Here is a 25,188-nt window from a genome sequence, read left to right on the forward strand (position 1 = left end):
CCTTGTAACTTTCACAGAAGTTAAATTAAAATATGTGTATACTGATGTGTCAGTACGTAATAACCTTTTATGAGTCATCACGAACCGAATATGTAGATAAATGACTTGGTTGTATGACGTCGTCACGTCCTCGACCAAGCGTGCTCCCGTCTTCTGTCCGAGAATAACTGAGCTTCCCTTTCACGATCGAAGTCAAGGGGGACGTGCTGTGCCTATTGATCACTTTTGATAGCGTTGTTGACTTTGACTGAGGATTCAATACGCTGCTTGTATAGATCAACATTGATCCACAAAGAAGTCACAATAAACAAACCCTACAATATGTTTTATGGTTTAATTTTCTGATGAATAGGTGGGGCTATATTGACAGTGATCTGAATGATTGGGTTCCATGCCTACAACAGGCTGCTATTGAGCACCAGCTATTGTCTGCATTCACTTAACTTTCTATGGTGTCGAGAAACCCGATCTGATAGGCTCTTTGCAATATATGTTAAGTAAAAGGCAGTCGTACTGATAACTATATTTGTATTCTGGAGTGGGACCTAAACCAACTGAACCATTCAACGGTATCTGTTTGAAAAACGAGCATTCTTCAATGACGTTTACATAGGCCGGTCAGTCTTTATGACGGAATATACATATGTGCATAGAGACGGGATCGGGATCGTCATGCCTCGGTTTCACAGAGGGAAGATCGTCTGCTTTTATCATTGCTTTTGTTACCATTTCTAGTACAATGGTGAGAACAGAGAACTGAAGATTGTGAAGTGAAAACAAGGAACAAAATGGCAACCATCGAACAGAAGAAGTTGACATTTGATGTGGAGATTCATGATGCCCAGTTCAACCATATGGGCAAATATTTCCTCAAGCTGAGAATTCAGAGTCTTCACACACAGAACTTTTCACAGATCCGTATTAAGAAGCCACCCTATGATGACTACACCTATGAGAACGAAGGTTTAACAGATGTGGTCCAGCAGACTGCAGATGCTGAACTCTGTACATTCCATGACAGATTCTTCTCATTTAAACTTCCTAAAGGTGAGTTCTTTGTTCTCTAAACAATCTGAATAAGACATTAGATAATGATAGTGAATGACATAAAGCCTGTCATTTCCTCTTCACCAATGTAAACATAGATGTTCAGTGGTGTTGTATTACATCTAAGATTTTATATTTAAAAAAAGTGATGTGATTTAATCCCTGTAAAAGAATTAATCAAGTGTAACGGGTTATGCTGAGCATATTTCTTACTCTAAGTAAGAAGTGAGATCAGGCGGTTTAAGTTACAATAAACTTTAAAATTGAAGGAAGAATAACTCAGTCTGTTGAATTATCTAAATGTCTTATTTAATCAAGGTTTTACACATTCATCCAAGATTGCATGTTATTAATATATGTTTTTGAAAAAAGATAATTTGAGATGAAAGTAATTTTTGAAATGCACGATGTTCATGAGTCTTGTGAGTAGGTCTGAAAGCACACATGGTCACGCATAGTTTTCTTTGTTTTTGCAATAAATATTGCCCCAGTGCTCTGCATGTGTTTGGCTGTGTGTGTTTGATATGCTCTTAACACCCACCAATTGGTTGATCACAAGATATTTCAGTTGAACAGCTTGAGAGCAAGGTAAACATAACTGATTGCGCTGGAGAGCTTCACTGTTAGTTGAAGACATGGTCAAATGGAATTTGAATCAATGACATCAATGAAGAAAATGCAAAGTCTTTAAGCTCCACTCTCCTTGTCTAGATATAGTTAACATAAGAAATCAAGGACCTAATTTGTGTGTATTTTAATTTGAAAATGGTTTTGTATTGACAAAACTGACAATGACAAGAAAGTTTTGCCTGCCAGGTTATGTTGTTATTTATATTAATGTTATCTATTTTTTATTATCATGTCATCCAGTAACACAAAACCCAAACTAGATTTTCTCAGAGTTTATATTGTCCCTAGTGAATATTATGGAGAACTAGAAAATATCATGAGTTAATATAATCAGTTTTATTAACCACTATTATGGTACCTGTGTAAAGAAAATGATGCTTACTCATTGACAATGCATGATCTGTTATAAATATTTCGTATTTATGTCTATTCACCTCTTAAGTTTTCTTGTTTTAGGTTTCTGTAAGAATGATAAGAACCATGACGTGTATCTGCTTATTGAGGCATTCAGTCTGCCACAAACAGACAATGACATGGGCAAAAAGGTGGGGGAGGGAAAGTTTGCCATCTACCCTCGCACTAATGCTCCTCGGATCAATCTCAATGTCAAGACTGGTGAAGATATGTACAATTATACAGATATTGTGTCACTTCTTCGAACTGTCAAAACAGACAATATCCAGATGCACTGTGGAAGGTTACGATGCACATTTGCGTTGAAAGAGTCAGTGACGACACCAAAGAGACATGATCGACGACCATCACCAGAACCTACTCCTTCACCAAAACCTACTCCACGCCCTCAACCTATAGTCAGACCTTCTCCCCGGCAGGTGAAAGTTGAAACTCCACCTCCACCCCCTCCCCCGCCTCGTCGTGCTTCCCCTGTGAGTTCCTGGGGGGACAATCTCTCTCTCAATATCACACTTCCCCAGTCTCCCCCACCCCCTCCTCTCTCTGATGGAAGACTGGTGAGTATTGTTTATACAAGATTAACAGCAAGTAATATATTACTTTAACTGATGTTATTGATAACAAAACACTGGGATGCCTCCGGCAATGAGTATTGCCAGTGCAGTTTCCACCTTGCAAATTAGTCTCTAATGATGAGAACTTTGTGAAAGGGTTTTACATTAGGAAAGCTCCTAAGTTTAAATCAGATGTATCTAATGGGCTGGAATTCTAGTGAAAAATACATTTACATGCTATTCTGTTTAGAACTCAGTACAGTCAAAAGGTTTTCATATGTGTATGAATTTCAGTTTGGGTAAGGGTGTGGGGAGAGTGGTTATAATAATGTTGACATGATGTACTTGGTTTGTTATTTTTGTTGTACATGTGATATGTTGAACAATAAAACTTAAAATTAAGATTACACCCTGAGCTGCACTAAACATGGTGATGGTCTGTCTGTGACAGACATGCATTGATGGATGAGTAATGGCTTATATACACCGTGTACTTTGTTCTTGAAAACTAACTCTATTAATACAATGACATTGTCAGTTTGAATTTTGACACATCACTGTGGATGAGTATATGATCAGTTGTCTTCAGACTAATGTTTGTACAGGCCTTTTGTATATTTTTTTCTTTAGTCTATTGAGGGAGATGAATATATATTTTAGCAAATATATCCAGTTTTCAATGGACATCCAAACTCTATGGCTAATAAAACTCATATTCCCCAGATGGCTGAGTCCCCCTTGCCCAACCGAGACCAGAGTACGTTCAGCATGGGACCGGGGTGGCGCCATGTGTCTCAGACCGGCAAGGAGCAGATTGATGTGATCCTCCATGGAGCTTCCAGTGTGCCCCCAACTAACAAAGGCAACCGGGCTGTCCCTTATGCCTCAATGTGAGTACAGTGATGTTGTGCCTCAACTAACAAAGGCAACCAGGCTATCCTTTATGTCTCAATGTCAGTACAGGGATATGCCTTATGTCTCAGTATGAGTACAATGATGCTGTGCCCACGACTAACAAAGGCAATTGGGCTATCCTTTATGTCTCAGTGTCAGTACAGGGATATGCCTTATGTCTCAGTATGAGTACAATGATGCTGTGCCCACAACTAACAAAGGCAATTGGGCTATCCTTTATGTCTCAGTGTCACTTCAGTGATGTTCCTTATGCCTCAATGTGAGTACAATGATGTTGTGCCCACAACTCTCAACGGCAACCAGGCTGTCCTTTGTGCCTTAATGTGAGTACAGTGATGATGCTCCTTATGCCTTAATGTGAGTACAGTGATATTGTACCCCCAACTAACAAAGGCAATCAGGCTGTCTCTTATGCTTCAATGTGAGTACAGTGATGTTGTGCCTTGTACCACATTGTGAATACAGTGATGTTATGTCTTTACCTCAATGTGACTTCAGTGATGAAGTGCCCTGTACCACATTGTGAATACAGTGATGTTATGTCTTTACTTCAATGTGACTACAGTGATGTTGTGCTCTGTACATTATTGTAAGTATTGTGATGATGTGTCCTGTACCGCTATGTGTGTACACTGATGTTGCGCCCTGTACTTCAATGAAGTACAGCTTTGTTGAGCTTTATACCTTAGTGTTTTCCATTTTGAAATTCCATTTCACAACAAGCAACATAAAGGCACTGCAGATACTACAGAATATTAGTGTGTACATACAATGTCCATTCTCAGGGAATACCAAGTATCAATTGTCGTCTTCAGATCACTGACCTATATGATTAAGTGTGCATTGTGCATATCAGGCCCAGGTGCACCTTGCCAGCCAAATGATAATTCAATTATTTTCCAGTAAGACCAAATCTGAAGATGACCGACATGTCCGAGCCCAGGGGAGAACCCATGCCACCATCCGTCCCACCAGTGCCCCAACATGGGAAGAGCGTCTCTCATTAGAGCTGGATGAGAACAAGGCTCCTGATGAAAGTAGGTCTATTTGTTGCAGGTTCAAAACAATGGCACATTGACATATGCCTCTTCCCCCTTAATGATTTTGAGCATGAACAGGTACCAGTTGTGCTCATTTAATAGAAGTGCATTGTTTTCTTACATCAGAGTTTGCATACATGACAGGCTGACTGTTGTTGTTTGTTGTAGCTATGGTGTTGTCGGTCGGAGACAGTGTCAGCAAACAGACCTTGGTCAGCTACAAGATCCCAGTGGGTCACCTGCATCCTTTCCACCAGTATCACATGGAGATGGTGGTGGTGAGTAGCAGCCATCCACTTACTCTACCCTGCTGCAGGTTCAGGTTCACACTACTGGGGGGAGTCCAGGGTACAACACATCCCAGTGAAACAGATGACTGCATGCTGTTCTACTTCACTCCACTGGGTTGATTCCATTGTAGAATACATCCCAGTGAAACAGATGACTGCATGCTGTTCTACTTCACTCCACTGGGTTGATTCCATTGTAGAATACATCCCAGTGAAACAGATGACTGCATGCTGTTCTACTTCACTCCACTGGGGGGATTCCAGGGTACAACACATCCCAGTGAAACAGATGACTGCATGCTGTTCTAGTTCACTCCACTGGGTTGATTCCAGGGTAGAATACATCCCAGTGAAACTGCTGACTGCATGCTGTTCTAGTTCACTCCACTGGGGGGATTCCAGGGTACAACACATCCCAGTGAAACAGATGACTGCATGCTGTCATGCCGGATCATTATCAATCAATTAGTCATAGGTGTGCCCAGTCCACTGTTTAAAGGCCATTCCAGAATCTGGAATATTCATGAATACAGTGTTGAAGAAACATTCACTCTTTCAGTTATTCATGTTACCCTATTCACTATGTTAATATTCTTTTTTGATTATATTGCATTTTCACATAGCTTACATTGTGACAACTGATGAACCATGGAGTTCATTTGGCCTCTGCCTTTAAACAAACTTGACATTTAAAGGCATTACAGAAAGAAATTGCTTGCATGGCTTATCATAAGCCCAGCTTAACATCTTTAACATTTGAGTGAAGCTTGAGGAAATGTAGTGCAGATATATGTTGTTGGTCATCACGATGTGTTGCTAAATCACAGTTGATTCAGACTTTCAAAGCTTCCAGTGCTTGTTCTTAAATAATGTAGTCTGTGATTTCAGCCATCTAAAGACAGCCCGAGTGGAGTGCGGGTGTACGCCTCTGTCATGAGGAAGCTAAGTAAACTGCCCAAGGAGATGTCATCCCCCAACTATCATGGCCTGGAGGTGAGGGAGGGAGAGCTGGAATATACACATGCAGGACACAGTCTGGTGTCAGATATTGCCAGAGAGTGATCTGCCTTTACCTACTTAAAGACCAGTATTGGGTCCAAAATCAGAAATAAATGTCATTTATCAGAATACAAAACTTACCATCTTATGTTATTATGGTTTTGACTTTCGTATTACTTGTTATTCACTGAAAACAGGACAACAAAAGTGCCAAGACTTTTGTAAATTTATCATTAGTTCTCTTAAATATTTAGATAATATCATTTTAGAATATTAACTTATTGATATTGGCTTAAAATTAAATGGAACGGGGTATGTTTTTTCCAGGTGTATCTGCGGTCCATTCAGAAGTCAGTGCAGAACCCCCCAGGTCCCCTGGTTGCAGTGGCAAGGATTGTACCTGATTACTACAACTATAAGTGAGTCTCGACTTCCACACTTTAAACAAATAGGAATGGGACCTGTCATATTGTCAGTATTTTTTACTTGAGTAATCCCATACAAATATCTGCAGCTGAAAATGGTGGCTCCACGGCAGCATGGTCAGTGTTTGTGTTCTCCAAACCATACACTGTCGGTAAGAGCTACAGGTGATCCTGAATATGTCATATCTCTAGCACTAAGCTTAAACAATACATGAATTGTTCATTCTTTTCCAAAAGTAATGCAGACCTTAAATAACTCATATTACACTGAATCATTCTCATAGTTATTGATTTTGATTAAGGGCTGACAACTTGATGTCCCACCCTCGGACTGCTGGTGTCAGTATGACGAGTGTGACCTTTCCATCCCCTCATCCGTCCTCCTTCAGCGTGGTCCCAAGATCTAAACATGGGTACCCACAGGTCAGTTCAGGTCACCATTTCTGTCAGTAGTTAGGACTTTCTGAGAGTCTTTATTTATCGCTGAAGACTTAAAGGTCAGTCGTTCTACAGATGTTCTTGGTTTGATTTTGTACCTTTGTATCCGAGTTATACTTGATATGGATCATCAGATTCAAGTTCGTGCTATAAATGTCCCTGCACTGCATGATGAAAGGTAAAGACAACTGCTTTCCCAAATCAAGTACAGGCTATAGATACATCAGAATGGCTCCAGTCAAAACTGCTGGGCAGAAGGAAGTACATGCCCATGTTACTACTAATGAAACAAAGAGGAAATGTTCTTTTCATTGTCTCCTTTCCTTTCCTTACAATAATAGTTGTGTTTTCAAATTTACGTTTATGCAATTTCAGCGCCTGTTTTAGCCTAGTACTGTTTTAATGAGAGTTGTCATTCATTGATCAAATCCAGTTTGCAGATGTATGCTTTCTTTTTCCTGACAGCATATGGAAAGAGTGGTGTAGTGTTGGCAGTATTGTCCAATAAAGCATGAGTAAAGTATGATGGTCATTGCTTCAGGTGAGCCTCCCCGGGCATCCCGAGAAGCAGCCGACGTGGAATCAGCCATACTTGTTTTCTGCTGAGAAGGACAAGGCCACCATGTTTACACCGTCTGCTGCTCTTGTCATAGAATACTATGTTGCTGACACGAGTAAGTAATCTTCTCATCCTTTGTTCTCTGTGGGTTTTTTTAAAATGGTTGAAAGATTTTGTAAGAATATTTTCTGCACATGATATACGTGTATATTCCCTCATGTGATTATATTTTGAATATTTGATATGCAGATTGTTCATACAGTCTACATGATGCTGTGTAATGGGTTGAATGTTGTCCTCATGGCTGTGTGCTTGTATTCCAGCTATGAATGATGACTACTGGAAGATTCAGTCACCGATTGGTTTTTCCTCCCTACTGCTTGACCAGCAGATGTACACACACCTTACAGCAGACCGGGCACGGAACGGGCTTCGTATTGAAGGACTCCCAATACAGGTGCTAAAAACAACCATGATGTCACTATATATTTACAGCAAAAAGACAAACTATCCATATGAGTGATCTGTTGTCAACTCAGAACCAACATGTACTGATACCAAGAAAAGAGAACACTTAAGAAGACATATACAAAATCCAACAATTTTTATATATGATTATCTCAGTCTCAGTTGGTTTCATCCAAGAAATCTGATGTATTTTCTGTTTTTCCCAGGGCACTGATATGTTAACAGAAGATGGTAGATCACCAACTGTTGGCCTCATCCTCAAACTGATTACAACTGATGTAAGTGCATAAGAAGAATACTAAACCATAATATAATGGCAGCAGCAACCTGTGGAGTAAAATGTCATGTGATAACTGACAATTACTTGCATTACATAATACGAGTAGATTCTGAGTTCTTTTCATTGAATATAAGACCCATGAAGATCTGGGTGAGAATAGGTCTTCAGCAACCCATGCTTGTCACAAAAGGTGACTGTGTTTGTCGTATGCGGCAACTAATGGGATTGGGTGGTCAAACGCGCCGACTTGGTTGACACATGTCATCGGTTCCCAGTTGCTCAGATTGATGCTCATGTTGTTGATCACTGGATTGTCTTGTCCAGACTTGATAACTCACAGACCCCCGCCATATTGCTGAGTGCGGCGTAAAACTCACTCACTCACTCACTCACTCACTCACTCACTCACTCACTCACTCACTCACTCACTCACTCACGAACTCACTCACGAACTCACTCACGAATTATAGTATTGCATATTGCAGAACTTTCATCTGCCAAAATAGTTTCAGTTGTTATCAACAGTAATGTTTTGATCATATATTCTTCAACTTGGTTGTAATACAGTGAATATGTGTTGGTGGTAATACAATGAGCATGCGTCCATGATAATAGAATGATATGTATCATGTAATACAGTGAATGTGTCATGGTGATACCATGAGTATGTGTCATGGTAATACTGTGAATATGTGTCATGGTAAAACAGTAAATGTCTCATGGTAATACAGTGAATGTCTGTCGAGGTGATAGTTTGAATATGTGTTGATGGTAATACAATGAGCATGCGTCCATGATAATAGAATAAAAATGTATCATGTAATATAGTAAATGTCTCATGGTAATACAGTGAATATGTGTCATGGTAATACAGTGAATGTGTCATGGTGATACCATGAGTATGCGTTATGGTAATACAGCAAATAATTTAATAATTATACTGTGAATATGTGTCGATGGTAATACAGTGAATATGTGTCATGGTGATGGAGTAAATATGTGTCGGAGGTAATACATTATATATGTGTTGATGGTGATACAGTGAATATGTGTCATGGTGATGGAGTAAATGTGTGTTGATGGTAATACAGTGAGTATGTCTCTGCAGCACCCTGACTCCCTGGGGTCCTACAGCAATGTCAACACTCTGCCTGAGATTGATCTGCATCCCACGGACACCATGACCTACTACCGACACTCCCCTGATGAGCTGAAGTTGGACCTCCCAGAGTCCCCTGACAACATGGCGGAGGAGGAGGAAGACAAAGAACCTAATGGCGAGTGGGTGTTGCGACGGAAGCCCCTAAAATCGATACTGGTAAGTCAGAGACAGATACAGTGTGAACAGACCCATTACAGCAGGTAGCATGGAGTGACCACAACAGATGACCATGCAATAAATAATACTGAGAACTGAAGATCATATGGTGACCATTACTGAAGGCCATGTGATGACCTGTTCTGAGGGCCATGTGGTGACCAGTACTGAAGGCCATGTGGTGAGCAGTATTGAAGACCAGGTGGTGATCAGTACTGAAGGCCATGTGATGACCTGTACTGAGGGCCATGTGGTGACCTGTACTGAAGGCCATGTGGTGACCAGTACTGAAGACCATGTGGTGAGCAGTACTGAAGGCCATGTGGTGACCTGTACTGAAGGCCATGTGATGACCAGTACTGAAGGCCATGTGGTGAGCAGTACTGAAGGCCATGTGGTGAGCAGTACTGAAGATCAGGTGGTGAGCAGTACTGAAGGCCATGTGATGACCAGTACTGAAGGCCATGTGATGACCAGTACTGAAGGCCATGTGATGACCAGTACTGAAGGCCATGTGATGACCAGTACTGAAGGCCATGTGGTGAGCAGTACTGAAGGCCATGTGGTGAGCAGTACTGAAGGCCATGCGGTGAGCAGTACTGAAGGCCATGTGGTGACCTGTACTGGAGGCCATGTGGTGACCAGTACTGAAGGCCATGCGATGACCAGTACTGAGGGCCATGTGGTGAGCAGTACTGAAGACCAGGTGGTGAGCAGTACTGAAGACCAGGTGGTGACCTGTACTGAAGGCCATGTGATGACCAGTACTGAAGGCCATGTGATGACCTGTACTGAAGGCCATGTGATGGCCAGTACTGAAGGCCATGTGATGACCTGTACTGAAGGCCATGTGATGACCAGTACTGAAGACCATGTGGTGAGCAGTACTGAAGACCAGGTGGTGACCAGTATGGAAGGCCATGTGATGACCAGTACTGAAGGCCATGTGATGACCAATACGGAAGGCCATGTGATGCCAGTACTGAAGGCCATGTGGTGAGCAGTACTGAAGGCCATGTGATGACCTGTACTGAAGGCCATGCGGTGAGCAGTACTGAAGGCCATGTGATGACCAGTACTAATAATCATATGGTGACTAATAGTTTGGACCATTATTTTGGTGACTAGTACTGAGTTTCATAATATTGAAGGCCATATACCAAGTAACTGATGACAGTTGCTTCATCTCACATTTTGTTATACTGCTGATGTTAATTTTTAACAAACCACACACGTACAATGCACTACTTTGAAATTGCATATTTTTGTTTTGGTTATTTTCGACAAATTGTGTTATGTGTTTTCCAACATGAGATCAAATGACATAAGTCAACAGTGTCATTTTGTCTCATGGTCATCATTCTGTCTCATTTATGTAAAAATTATTTAAATATGTTTTCATGTTCTTCTGAACTGAGATGTATATTTAATCACATGCCCTCACATAACACTGGAATCCTGATTCACTGGCTACGTAAAACTAGGGTGTGCTGTTTATTGTGTTACTACAAATTCATTGTTGACATCAATGATGTGTCTGTAGAAAGTGAAAAAAGAAGATGATAAAACAGTCAAAGGACTCGTAAGTATGATTCTGTACCTCTCATATATAATTAATACCTTTAGATGGTGATATTTCCACAGATCACTTGTCACACTGGATGGTGGTGTGTCCATCAATCACTTGTTTCCCTGGGTTTAGCATGTCTGTTAATCACTGGTCGCACTGTGTGGTGGTGTGTCTGTCAATTACTTGTGACACAGGGTGGTGGTGTGTCTATCAATCACTTCTCACATAGGGTGGTGGTGTGTTGGCCAGTCACTTTTGACTCTGGGTGGTGGTATGTCTGTCAATCACTTGTGACACAGGGTGATGGTGTGTCTATCAATCACTTGTCACACAGGGTGTTGATGTGTTGGTCAATCACTTTTGACTCTGGGTGGTGGTGTGTCTGTCAATCACATGTGACACAGGATGGTGGTGTGTATGTCAATCATTTGTGACACAGGGTGGTGGTATGTCTGTCCATCACTTGTCACACAGGGTGGTGGTATGTCTGTCCATCACTTGTCACACAGGGTTGTGGTATGTCTGTCCATCACTTGTCACACAGGGTTGTGGTATGTCTCTCAATCACCTGTCACACAGGGTGGTGGTGTGTCTGTGAATCACTTGTGACACAGGGTGGTGGTATGTCTGTCAATCACTTGTGACACATAGGGTGTGGTATGTCTGTCAATCACTTGTGACACATAGGGTGTGGTATGTCTGTCAATCACCTGAGACACATTGTGGTGGTGTGTCTGTCAATCACTTGTAACACAGGGTGGCGGTATGTCTGTCAATCACCCATGACACAGGGTGGTGCGTCTGTCAATCACTTGTCACACAGGGTGGTGGTGTGTCTGTCAATCACCTGTGACACATTGTGGTGGTATGTCTATCAATCAAATGTGACACAGGGTGGTGATATGTCTGTAAATCACCTGTGACACGTTGGTGTGCCTGTCGATCACTTGTAGCTCTTAACTTGCAACTGTCATGACTTGTCGTATAACTGACTTCACCAATTTCTTTTTGATCATGTAACTCACCACACAGCTGTCACCTCTGCACCGGATTTTCACCACATAATTATCAGTGTCCAACACAGTGCTTTCCTTCACACACTGCAAGATGTTTATTGATTTATGTACCAGTTGAAACAGAATGTGTTAGTGCAGTCAACCCAGGATAGAAGGAAGGTGTTGACTGTAAACACATAAAATGAACTGATGTTTGCATTTACTGATGTACTGATGCATTTATCCTTGGTTCAGTGAATGAAGTTTGTGTATACATGACCTTTCCAAAGATTGGACAGGTCTATATTTTCTACCCTGGTACCTCACCCATTATTACTCTACCCTACTCTATTCTACGGATACCCTTTTTGTTAATTCTTGACATCAAATTTGCAAGAAATAGCAATATATTCTTGATTTCGGGTTTCTCTTTACCACATATTGTATTCAAATGAAGGGGTGACTGTAAATTATGTCTAAATATTCAAAGGCAATAGGATCTATTAATCATGAAAAAACATTATAGTACATTGTTTAATCTGTCAGTCACACGATGATAACTGGTCTGAGTATTGATACAGGTACCCAGACACAACTCATTACCCACCCGCCCTAGGTATCCAGGTTACCCGTCCCAGCACTAATTTCAACCTTTATAGTGATATTGTTTTACCATCCACTTAAACATTGTCTGTTAATGCCAATACTGTTTAAAATATAATAATCCATAATTCTACAGAAAATGTTGATGTAGTACAAGTTTTTATACTGGGACCATATCATTGAGATTAGCATGGCAATAAGTAACAGTATAAATTATTTTTCAATAACAAGGCTTTGATGCCACACAGACACTGGTACTGTTTGATATATGTTGGAGGAGAGAATTCCTGTTCTGACGGTGACCATCAAATATCATATTCCAATGTAACAATCAGCATAAGATCCAGCATGACAGTCACATGTACACTTTGTCAAGGTGATCCACAATATGCCTGAATTTACATGTGCATCTCAGTCAGTTAGCAGATATTTGCCTTGCAATGGGCAGGCTGTAATGCACATTGCTTGCATTAGGCAAACTGTCAGCCCAGTTCATGTAATGGGCAGTTGCTCAGATTGGGTGTAACATATGCATGAAATCCCATGAGTAGGATATTCACCAAACGTCACACAAGGGGGACTGAGTTGGTTCAAACACAGACTGACTCGCTGAAGTGTTTAACCTGTGAAGGCCACTTTGTTGACAGTGAAAAGTTTTCAAAATTAACTTGTGTGCAACAAGAACGCATGTTACCAGAACCATTTCACAACCTGCTGTTTCTGGGCGTTTTGGTGATTGCCATTCTGGGTAAGTGACTACAGGCTGTAGAGGGTTCAGCTGTGACATAAGTGGCCCAGATAACCTCCAGCATCTCCCACTGTAGGGCACTTAGAGCAGGGATTATGAGGAACTGATTATGAGAACATAACATCCAAGCAGAGTTTCTATGTTAAATTGGACCATTACAATATTTCACTTTACACATGTCATGGTGAAAAAACACATTTGAAGTTAAGATTACATAACTGCAGGTTAGTTCTCTTCACAGATGAGATCAGTATCATCTTCCCAAGAACATCAGACATGATGGTGTGTGGAGTCATCACTGCACATAACAGTATTCATTGATGGTGTGAAGTACTGTAACATAGTTATGTGGCCCCATGTCCCTTCAGACTCAAGGACATCACATGATGGTGTGTGGAGTCATCACTGCACTTCACAATTGTTAATCAGGGATTGAAATTGTATTTAATTTGTGTTCCAATTTAGCATGTCAGATTTGAATGTCAGTGCTCATAACAGGAAATCTGTTTTGACTGATAATATGGTTAGTGGGTTAGTTTTTGAGTTTGGGATAAATGAAGCTGAACGTTTCTTGCAGTCTTGATCATTAGTGTTTAGAAATCCAGCATGCAAATTTGCAGGTATACATGATGTTTATTGACTTATTCAACAATCAATTGAAATGACATAATTGTTATTATGTTTCAAGTTTAACTGGACCATCACAAAGGCACACCTACATTTTCTGTCTGGTGACCTTTGACACCATTTGGACAAATAGCGTTTCAGTTCCTGTGATGAATAGTGTTCCCTACTGCTTCACAGTTATCCATCCACATGTTTTCATCACTTCAAAGTAGAGTTCATGACTTTATCTTTACAGCTGCACTTAGGCAATATTCTGTCTATATGGCAGTGGTCGGTAAACAATCGAGCCTGGACCAGACAATCCAGTGATTAACATCATGAGCATCAATCTATGCAAGTGGGATACGATGACATGTGTCAACCAAATCCGTGAGCCTGAGCACCCAAACTCATCTGTCGCCAGCATAGGTTTTTGAAGATCGGTTATGACATGGATCTTCATGGATATCTGAACAGTAGAACAACGCATGACGTCGTGTTGCACGTGACTTCTCTGAACACAGAACATCCCCGCACTCCCTTGAGTACTGTTTCACCTCTCTCCCACTTCACATGTGTGTGATGAAATGCTTTAAGGCCTTAGTGCACTTTCAACCTGTTTAGAGATCAACATGATATTGTGTTGCATTTGTCTCTTGTTTCCCATGATGCTGACTTTGTATCTGTCAGTATGTAGTACTTATACTTATACAGATTCATGACAAAACATTTTTGTCATAAGCATGTAATGCGGGGGGATACAGTTGACGCCTCGTCTGTCCATCCGTCTGTCAGTCCGTAATCATTTTGTTTCCGGAGCATAACTCAGAAACCGTTCAATATTTTTAGTGCAAACTTGATAGATATAATGATCTCAACCAATAGTTGTGCCTTTTGCTATTTACAGAGTTTTGGCAATTTTATTTTTTTTGTTTTTCCATGGAACATTTTGGTATTAGTCTAATGGTGGTGCGGGCTTCATTTCTGGAGCAGAAGTCAAAAACCGTTCAATATTTTTCTGCAAAACCTGATAGATATGTGTGGCTGGCTCCTAAGTGGTGCCTTTTGCTATTTACTGGTTTTTATGATTTATTATTTTCTGGGTTTCCATGGAAATGTTTCGGACTTAGTCTCAAAATGAAGGGAAGTGGTTCATTTCTGGAGCATAACTCAAAAACGTTCAATATTTTTTTGCAATTACTAGATATACTAATCAGAAGCTGCAATAGTGCCTTTTGCTAGTTACAGGTTTTTGTGATTTCTTAGTTTCTCGGTTACCATGGAAATGATTCAGACTGTCTCGAAAGTGAGAGGTGTGTTTGGTTTCCGGAGCAGAACTCAAAAACTTCTTAATATCTGTCAGTGTTACTTGGTAGATATGTGTGACAGACCCCAAAGTGGTGCCTTTTGCTATTTACAGGTTTATATGATTTATTATTTTCTGGGTTTCCATGGAAATGTTTCGGACTTAGTCTCAAAATGAAGGGATGTGGTTCATTTCCGGAGCATAACTCAAAAACGTTCAATATTTTTTTGCAATTACTAGATATACTAATCAGAAGCTGCAATAGTGCCTTTTGCTAGTTACAGGTTTTTGTGATTTCTTAGTTTCTCGGTTTTCATGGAAACGATTCAGACTGTCTTGAAAGTGAGAGGTATGTTTGGTTTCCGGAGCAGAACTCAAAAACTTCTTAATATCTGTCAGTGTTACTTGGTAGATATGTGTGACAGACCCCAAAGTGGTGCCTTTTGCTATTTACAGGTTTTTATGATGTATTACTTTGTCGGTTCCATGAACATGTTGCTGACTTCGTTTCCGGAGCACAACTCATTTTCATATCTTTCAAAACATCTTGGCAGATATACGAGACAGATCTTGAAATGGTGACTTTTTCTGATTACAGATATATGGCATTTATATTTTTTATCAATTCCATGGAAACAATTCAGACTTGGTCTAAAAACACAATAAGTAACTGTCGGATGATTTGTCCTTTCAAATATGTGGGGGCCGGAGGGATATGTCATCTTCTGATGACTCTTGTTATTTCAAGGCAATAACATTGATATTTACACAGCAATAAATGCTGTTGTAAATATTCATCAGCCAGATATTATTTATTAACACATAAAGCTTTATGTAACCACAGATACGGTATATTGTCGCACTCCATGAACAACATGTAAGAAACATTTCTATTTCAGGATTATAACATTTAAATTATGTGAATACCCCAGCACTGTGATCTATGAATGACCGGACAGTTGTGCTCCAGTGGAGTGTTTTCATGATCCAGATACACACATTCCTTGTCCCCCAACAAAGCTCCCTTTGGTTGTTGCCTTTACCTGTCACTATGTACCCACCTGTACTAACCAGGCAAGTCACTGTCCTACCTGGCCCTATTGTGCTCTGTCAGAGCCAACTTGAACCTGTTGCATAGGTAGTGAGGGCTGGTGGTTGTCAGGGGGAACCAGGTAAACAAATCCGGAGTTCATGGGTCATGAAGAGATCTAATTAAAGATTAGGCGAACTGTGCTGCAATCAATCAATTGTTTGTGGGAAGTAGGTATTGTAGTGTTGAGCAACATGTGAGCTAGTCTTTCCTCCTCCATTGTGTCCGTCTGCTACTGTGACAGTACAGCAGCAAGCCATCAGGACTGAGGGAGGGAGGGTCGTGTTTGTGTAGTGACAGTAACCAACCTTAGGCAATATGGCTACCATGTATTATAGACCGTACACGGCAGAGGTAAGTCTCTTCAGGAATGTTCCTGTCCACCAACTGTTTCTTACGTATCAGTTGGGTATTACCAGATAACTGTTGAATATATGGTAATTTCTTTAAGCAAACTGTTTTGAACTTTTAGAATGAAGTCATAGGTTGTCTTCTTTTACATTCTTAGCAGTCTGCTTTTAAACATATATTTGTGTTCCATATTCATGTACAGAACTTTTATTCTGATAGACAAAAATATGCCTTGAATTTAATTCTACAGTGTTTTCAAAAGAAAATGAAATGAAGTTCTATTTGTTTGATGATTGTCTTTGAAGAATACAGTCACAAAAAATCTAATTTTGCTTCCAAGCACATAAGCAATACCTTTCCTGAATATCTGCTTATGTAATTGCTGTTCTCTAGGCCATGGCATATTGCAATAATTGTTCTTTTTCTATGGAATGGAAATTGTACCAATTTAGATTCAGTTTCCATCAATACTACATGATTACGCATATAGATGAGTATCTCCATTCTGTGCCAGCCCTTATCAGAAGCAGTGCTGGGATCTGCTGTCATTGTGTGTGATGTAAACATGCCATTATGTTGAAGGTTACGGCATTAGCCTGATAAGAGGATTAATCAGTCAACATGATTACACTGGTCATGTCGCCACATGTGTATCTTAAATAAGAAGAGTGTTTATACACAGTGCAAAGCTGGATGTTATCATGAAACAATGTTTCACAACTACTTATTGCCCCCTCATCAGGTTAATGTCAGATAGAGAATGACATACATATATGTATACATGAAACCAGTTGTGATGATATACATATATTTAGTTGAACTGCCCATGATGAGACTATAGTTTCACAATTGAAAGGGAATTGATTGACACGACAGTTAAAGTGATTGCCATTACATGATGAGACCTTATTCAACAGAAATATACAAAATACTGACTGTTTTGTTTCTAGTGGTGTTGGTTTACATTGCAGGAAAGTAATTATTGTGCCATTTCTTCCATGGGTAGCTCCAACTATTGCTGTATGTATTAGGTATATATCCTGGTTATAACAGTTTTATCACTTACAGCATCAGTTGATACTCAGTTGTTCACAATCACAGTTAGTTCTCTGTGAATTCTTGTTTACTGATGAAAGGTTGTATTGTAGGTTATCAGGTTTCATATCAACTTTCAATGAAGTTTCTGCAAACAACCTTATCAGTTCAATGTATAGTTTAACTTGAAGATATCAACTTGCTGTCACGACAAAAACAGCCCACTACCACATTTTCATTTGGAGTGATATTTTTCAAAAACCCTGCTTGATGTGCTTTCAAATAACAATTTCATCATGCAGTTCAAGTGTGAAGTGTAAATGAGAGATTAATTATGCACATCACCTAGCATCATTGATTAGCTTCTTGGCACTGGCAATAAGATTTCTAATTGCGTTCTTAGTGACTGCTCCATTGTGTCTCACCCAGTACATCACGCAATATGGCTACAACGAGCCTTACCAAGATTAGAAACACATGACTTGGCAGGGCAGTAGGGAATTACAAGCAGTGTTACACCAGGGAGATATTGATCATATCACACCCAGCCACAGCTTCTGTAGAAGTAAAGAGTAGACACAAGTTTGATGTTGCTGCTGCTGGTGTTGTTATGGTATAATTGACAGGTGTCATGTGTTATTGAAACCCTTGATGTATCACCTCACTAGAGGGAAACTAATAGAAATAGCAAAGGAATATTAAGAATCTCCTAATTGGAAAATATGAGTAATAAAACAGATATATGTTGTTTATATATATATGAAGAGATTAAATGGCTTCTGGAGTAGTGGAACTGGGGCACTACTACCACTGAAGCAATGAAGAAAGTTATTATTACTATTAGCAGTATGTCACCACAAAACTCTTTGCTGTCAATGCACAGAATGTGTTTACTTTCCGGCAGCCAATCCGTGATGGTGAGTTGCCCCCTTATGAAGCTATGGAATCCATTCTGCCAGAGTATGAATACATCTTCAAGGAGGGTGAGAAATCATCTCGTACATATCGCAAAGATCCCCAGTCTAATCGTGCACAGCATCAAACTCAGCGCACAACAGTAACAGTGGGCCCCAGCAGGTATGTATGTCCACTTACACTTAAACCTCCATAGTCTGGAAACCCTACTAACTGACCAAATTTTTAGCAGCATCATTTTTTTTCAGATTTGCCAATTTCTCCGTAAGCTAACTCGTTCAGCCAAACTATTTCTTTTTCTGACCTACGAGATTTATGGCTTGTTTTACTGTTCCAAAAATAGTTTGTAAAAACAATTACCACCTTTCTGTTGATTTGTGTAAGATGGATGAGTAGTCAGAGTGATATAATGAGATGAAACTTTTCTGTCTTTCACAAAGACGGTCTGACTATGACCCTCCGGTGACAGTGGTAGATGCACAGATGCGGGAAGTGGACAACTATCGGTCGGCAGTGACACGTATGGGTCAAGACATCGTCACTCTACGGCAAACGGTGCGGTCTCTAGAAAATGAGAACAGTCAGCTCCGCGGAAGGACCTACAACGATGCCACAGAACTAATCATTGACTCTACTGAGACGGACAACCTCAGCAAAAATGACCTTGCATCTAGATATAGTGAGGGTCTTGAATAATTACACACTGTTTCCTAGCGGCATGTGCCCTGTGGGGAAGCTAACCCCACCCCTCAAGTTCTGAAAAGGGATACCTATTTCCACTAGCACTTGGAGAGTGGTTGTATCTGGTCACATGGTCACGTAAACACACAACATTTTTACCAAACAATGAGTGAGTGAGTGCATTTAGTTCTGTGCCGTCTTTAATAATATTCCAGCAATATCACGGCAGGGAACACCAGACATGGGCTTCATACACAGTAATGTACCCATGTGGGGAATCGAAGTCAGGCCTACAGTGTGATGAGCGAATGCTTTAACCACTAGAGTACCCCACCACCCCACTTACCAAGAAGATTATTTTGATTCTCATACTTCGTGACCAGTAGTCATGCTGTTAAAGACAGCTCTAGTACTAAGTGTTATTTTTTATGCAATGATATCACCTCTGTCATTTTATCAGAACTGATAATGATGTACTTAGAAAGTAACATGTCAGCAACATAAGTTGATTGTGTGTGATGGTTGTTTGAGTATGTCTCTTTGTTGTCGGCAGCATCCCTGAGAGACAAGTTTGTGTCGCAGACATCCACCTTGAAGGCATACAAGGACAAGGTGCAGAAGCTGCAGAATGAGCTCATTAAGGTATGTAAACATTGTAGTACAACACAAGCAGTGACTATCTTGTTCTGGTCTTTTGTTGTGACTGAGAGCTGGCTACACATCTCTGTGACATTGTGAGTGTGTGTGATCAATACACAAACTGTGCTGTTAACTGTAGGATCATGTAATAGAGGCATCATTCATTAACTAAACACATGTAATGGAGTTGCTGTAGATAGCAAGATGCATCAACTTTCCTGTAATAATAATAATAATGAGGGTACATATACTGTGCAATACTCCATGCCACTATGGGGCATGCTCAAAGTGAACACAAACAATTAAAAATAACAAACACATCAAAAGTCACATGAGAAGGGAAGCTTAGAGAAAGTTACGATTTGTATCGGCTGAAAAGGTGTGTTTTGAGGTAATGCTTCAATGCTTGAAGAGATGGAGCAGTAAGATGGAAGGAATGCTATGCAAAACATGAACTCAAGGTGAACCTTTTTGTCAAAATCACTTTGATGAATGCTCTTTGGAATGATGAAAAACAATTCATAAGACAAAGCCTTGCGCACTTCCATCATATACAGTTATGCTACTATGTTTGTGGATAGATTCCCGATACAAACATGCACTGGGTGAACTTGTTCAGTACATGACCTGAATATGTAAATTTGGAACCTTGATGTGGTTTTGTCTGTTGTAGAAAAACGACCGTGAGAAGGAGTACTTGCGGATGTCACAGGCCCACTCGGGGCAGCAGGAGTTGTTGCAGAGGCTGCAGGAGAAGATTCAAAAGCTGCAGAGGTTAGAGGAGACAATACGTAAACAGGAACGTGTCATCGAGAAGCTGGAACGTATCATATACAAACTCAGGAACAGTAAAGGAGGTATGTCATCAGGAAAACCATACAACCTTCAGTCATGTAAAACCATAAACATCTAAATTTTCATATGAGAAATATGTTTCAATAATATCAACTGGGTACTAACATACCGTTTCTGCCCCTCTGTTTTCTGTTATGAAAAATTAAGTGTGTAATATACACACACAAAATTTGGACTGTCATGCAAATTTAGCTACTAGAGTTCTCATTATCCTTTCATAAAGTCAGATATACAGCTGTGTGAGTTGAACTTCATTATGAAGAGATTCTTGAGAGGTATCGGGACATTAGTGAATATATCAGATGAATATGTGGATGGCAACTTCTTCTTTATTGTATAACACAATGTTTCTGGGCTACATATGAAGAGGCTGCAAAAATTTCACGTTTGGTGCTATAATCCAGTAGTATGGCCATGTAAGAGGAATTTCAACTGCGATCAACAAGAGACATCACTCTTGACTTTTGAACCCTAATTTTGTTTCTTTCTCAACCAGAGGGTGTATCTGGAGACTTCAACAGTGCAATGGCAGAGGAGAATCGGAGGTTAAGACAACAGATTCTTGATCTGCAGGTTTGTACATAACTTGTTTGCGTGTTCATCATGTCAGAACTACTCCTTTGTGTATTCATCATGCTGAAACTCCTTCTTGAGTTCCTCATGCATAAACCATGAAGGGATTCCTTGTCCTCCAGAACCAAAAGCTCATCCATTGTAAAAGCCAACTAAATGCAGGATCGTGAGATGACAACTTTTTGTCTGGTTGCTTGAGTGTGATCAAGACAAATATCATTGGTTTTTGCACATGTTATTGACCTCATGTTTATAGCCATCTTGGGATTGAGTATGGATAGCGTGTTTATTGGTGCCTGCTCATTACCCCATGTTGAGACCTAAATGAAAGGATCTGTTGTATCTCACTGATGTCTGATTTGAAGATCCACACTTGACAGATTACAAGAATGTAGCTATCTGGTGGGGATGGCCATAACAATGAAATTGAAATGTAGTATATACTTTGGCATGAGATTATCTTGGTGGAAAGACTGTTTCCTATACACATTCTGAGGATATTTTTATCTTCTTCAACCACAAGTCCAGTGTTCTAAGCACATGGTGTTCATAGCGTTATTCCAAAACTGCCCTCTCTATCCTGTCACCCCTTCTCCTCCAGGAACAGCTGAAGAACTCTGGCCGTGGTGGGGATGACTTGGAGAAACTAGAGCTGTACCAGGCTCTGGAGCGTGCTGAGGCCCGCATCATGGCACTTGAGAAACAGGTGAGACTGTAGCTGAGTACATGTATGATCCTTCAATACTGAAACAATGTTTTGCAATATTTGCAAAATGGACCCCAAAATCAACATAAAATTATGTGTATTTCTGTATAAGTCTGTGAGTTTGGATATGGACGTGAGCAAACGAAAAAAAATTTTCATTCAAAGCTGATCATAGGATTTCATTGTGTAAAAGTCAAGATCTTGACTTCCATCATACAAAAAACTTGCTACCAGTCCACATTAAAAGAAGAGGAAATAATTCTCACATATATTGTCTGTATCATTTCTTCTTAACATCACAGTTACTTGAATCATCCCTGGAAGTGCAACATGTCCCCATGCAGTGGTCCTGAGTTGTTTGTTTATTGTTACAGCTAACAGAAAACTCTCGGAACTGGGGAAGGGAAAGGGCAGACATTTCTATCAAACTGAATGAGGCAGAGCATGGCCTAGGGAGGAATGCTACATTGGTCTCCCACGAGTATCCCACACTTGTATGTTACTCTTACACAATATCGTTTCAATAAACAGTCTCACTAAATCCAGTATTGTTACACAAACAGCATTGCAGAGTGGCCTCATGGTTTAAGCATTACACCAAAACCCTAGGTTTGATTCCTTACATTAGTACAATGAGTGAAGCCCATTTTCTGGCATAACTGTGTGTCCTTTGCTTAAATATAGCTAAATGGGAACTAAACTTTTGCTCACACACCTTACCGAGAGCCACTGGGTTATGCTGACATAAAGATACATGTAAGCCATAGTTAATACTTCCTCCATGCTGTAGATGTGTGTTGTATTCAACGGGACTATTCTTTATCCATCTGTCATACATATTTCATGATATATAGGTCCTCCCTAATGCTGAGTTTTTTGTGTAATTAAGGTGCAGTACTTGCTGTTTTGTATACATCTATCATTTTTTCTGTGTCTAGGATGAGCTGCGGTTGCAGCGCACGCTGCGGTTGGACCCGCTCCTCAGATGAATCCAGACAGTCCCAGCAGAGGGTACAGAGTGTAGATGCACTGCACCTTCATCGCATTCCAAACCATTAACTTTCCGAGCCAGAGTCTTTCCCTCAATTAATAGCTAGGAATAACAACAAGGATATCCAGCAGATACCATATAGATGGAAAATTGGTGTGGACATATGAATTATTTGAAGCCAGGAAATAGCAACACAGTGTACTCTCCCCAGGTTATTGAGACGACCAGTGGAGTAATATGCAATGCCTCTAAATATGAAGTAGAGTCTCTGTTGCCATTGGCACCAAACAGATATATTATCATTAGAGTGCTACTGTGTATCCACAGACACTTGCTGTTGTCATTTCACAGAATGACTGATTTCACAATCTGATTGTAACATATATGTGTAAAATGTGAATAGTGTCCAATCAAAATACAAAGAATCTGTGATGTCACACCTAGTCACATGACTTATCTAATCCCATGTTATTCCATGTGTGAGTTGTGGGGATGTTGTTGCTGTAAGGAACGTGGGTGACGCTGAGTATGTCCCGCAAGTACCTTGAAATAACTTTTTGTTGTTGTGTTGTTACCTGCTGTGTCTAACAATCTCCATTTGTGGATTGTTGTGATGTCCCTTGTCTAACAGCTCACACTTGTGTTTCATTGATACATGCTGTGTCTAACAAGCCTATTCTGTATATTACTGTTCCATGTTTTGTAGCAGGTTCCCATTGCCAGGGTCATAGCTATAGGGCAGACAGACAGTGCTGTATAATGCTTGATACTTTACACTGTTTCTCATCCATAGAGAAGCTATCTCCAAAACAACTGCCAAACACAGACAACAAAAACTAGAAATAGTCCAATGTTTTAACACACTTATTTCGTTTGAGATGATTTTAAGATTTTATTTGTATTTTATTAAATAGTTTTGTCTTTGTACGACCACATTACTTTTTGGTTGTACAGCAAAGCCCTGCATGATAGAGTGCTTATGTAAATACAGTGTCCTTGTATATGTTCGTGTAAATATGTAGAAATGTAAAACATAGCTGAAACAGATGAATCTAGTTATCAATTTATCATGAGTTGTACAAAGGTGTATCTGTGCCATATGATAATAAAATTATGATAAATAGTAAATAATAAAAAATAATCCTGGCATATCTGTTAACAATCTGAATATCAACAATTCAATGCTTTCATCATTGTAGAAAGTATTGATGTAGGTTTCCTTAAAACTGATTAAACTCATTTGAAAGCATGTTAACAATGTATGTACAATATATGGCATTCCAAGCAATGTGCTCTGGTCAGATGTTGCCTGTTTGGGTTATTTGGTCGCAAGACATTGTTCAGTGGTTGTATTATCACAAATATCATTTACGTTTATTCATAAACAACACATTTCTCTGAGAGGATATGTTTTAACCCCAAAGAATTTATGAAACAGAGAGTTTAACGGGTAAGTCTGGCTTAGCAAGTCTGAATCTGTTAATGTATATTGTTCATGGTTTAAATGTATATAGCTTCAAACTGTGTTGTAGCCTTTTCAGAGGTAGTGAATCTCCTTGGAAAGAAAAGCTAAAAGAAAACCTTTTGTACATCTCATATTCAGTGATTGTAAAGGGTGGATCCACATTGGCTGAAAGACTGTCCAGAAAATCTGCCCGCGTCATGTATGCTTGGACCCAGCTGACGTATCAAACTGCAGATATTTTAAACAAATACATTTTGTAGCAAACACTACTTACAGTGTTCAAATAAATTATTTTTACCATTTGATTTGTCTTGATGGTTTGTGTGGCAACAGCAAAAGGTGACAATACACGCTAATGAGTATTGGGACTGGGCAATGTTACTGCAGAGACCATCCTATTATATGGTCCCTGGTTACTGGTTGTGGTGAGTGGTAGTCATGTTAACTCTGAAATAGTGACAAGTAGTGGACTTCGGTTGTGACAAGTGGGTAAAACCGTGATGAACTGGTCATGATGACGTGCTAAGGTAGTGAGTGAACTTAATTTAATGTTGCTTTTAATGCAGGGAAAGGCCAAAGTAATACAGGTTCTGGAAGTTACTCACTGTGGCTGAAATATGATGGGGTGTGTATCCTGCACTACTGGAGGGGGCGTAAATCCTGCACTACCGGTTGGGGTGTG

At 40.0% G+C, this 25,188-nt stretch overlaps 1 protein-coding gene across 1 annotated transcript; it reads left to right on the forward strand.

The window, feature by feature from the left end:
* The first annotated feature begins 788 nt into the window (after positions 1 to 788).
* LOC137284223 (coiled-coil domain-containing protein 33-like) lies at positions 789 to 24,809 on the forward strand. The gene is made up of 21 exons (XM_067815954.1): positions 789 to 1,047; positions 2,134 to 2,648; positions 3,369 to 3,535; positions 4,464 to 4,597; positions 4,769 to 4,878; positions 5,779 to 5,883; positions 6,217 to 6,308; positions 6,617 to 6,737; positions 7,294 to 7,426; positions 7,635 to 7,768; positions 7,986 to 8,057; positions 9,168 to 9,377; positions 10,921 to 10,959; positions 18,586 to 18,758; positions 19,037 to 19,275; positions 19,831 to 19,919; positions 20,590 to 20,773; positions 21,268 to 21,344; positions 21,946 to 22,050; positions 22,425 to 22,544; positions 22,989 to 24,809. The coding sequence occupies exons 1-21, from the start codon at positions 789 to 791 to the stop codon at positions 23,037 to 23,039; spliced, it is 3,129 nt and encodes a 1,042-aa protein (XP_067672055.1). The 3' UTR covers positions 23,040 to 24,809.
* The last annotated feature ends 379 nt before the right edge of the window (positions 24,810 to 25,188 follow it).

Source organism: Haliotis asinina, chromosome 5 (genome assembly GCF_037392515.1).
Source record: "Haliotis asinina isolate JCU_RB_2024 chromosome 5, JCU_Hal_asi_v2, whole genome shotgun sequence".
NCBI lineage: Eukaryota > Metazoa > Mollusca > Gastropoda > Lepetellida > Haliotidae > Haliotis > Haliotis asinina.

What these genes read in the sequence shown, in the direction of transcription:
- LOC137284223 (XM_067815954.1), top strand. Translation starts at nt 789, where the DNA reads ATGGCAACCATCGAACAGAAGAAGTTGACATTTGATGTGGAGATTCAT. An exon ending in CTAAACATGGGTACCCACAG is followed by an intron (nt 6,738 to 7,293) that starts GTCAGTTCAGGT and finishes TCATTGCTTCAG; the next exon opens with GTGAGCCTCCCCGGGCATCC. An exon ending in TCAAACTGATTACAACTGAT is followed by an intron (nt 8,058 to 9,167) that starts GTAAGTGCATAA and finishes ATGTCTCTGCAG; the next exon opens with CACCCTGACTCCCTGGGGTC.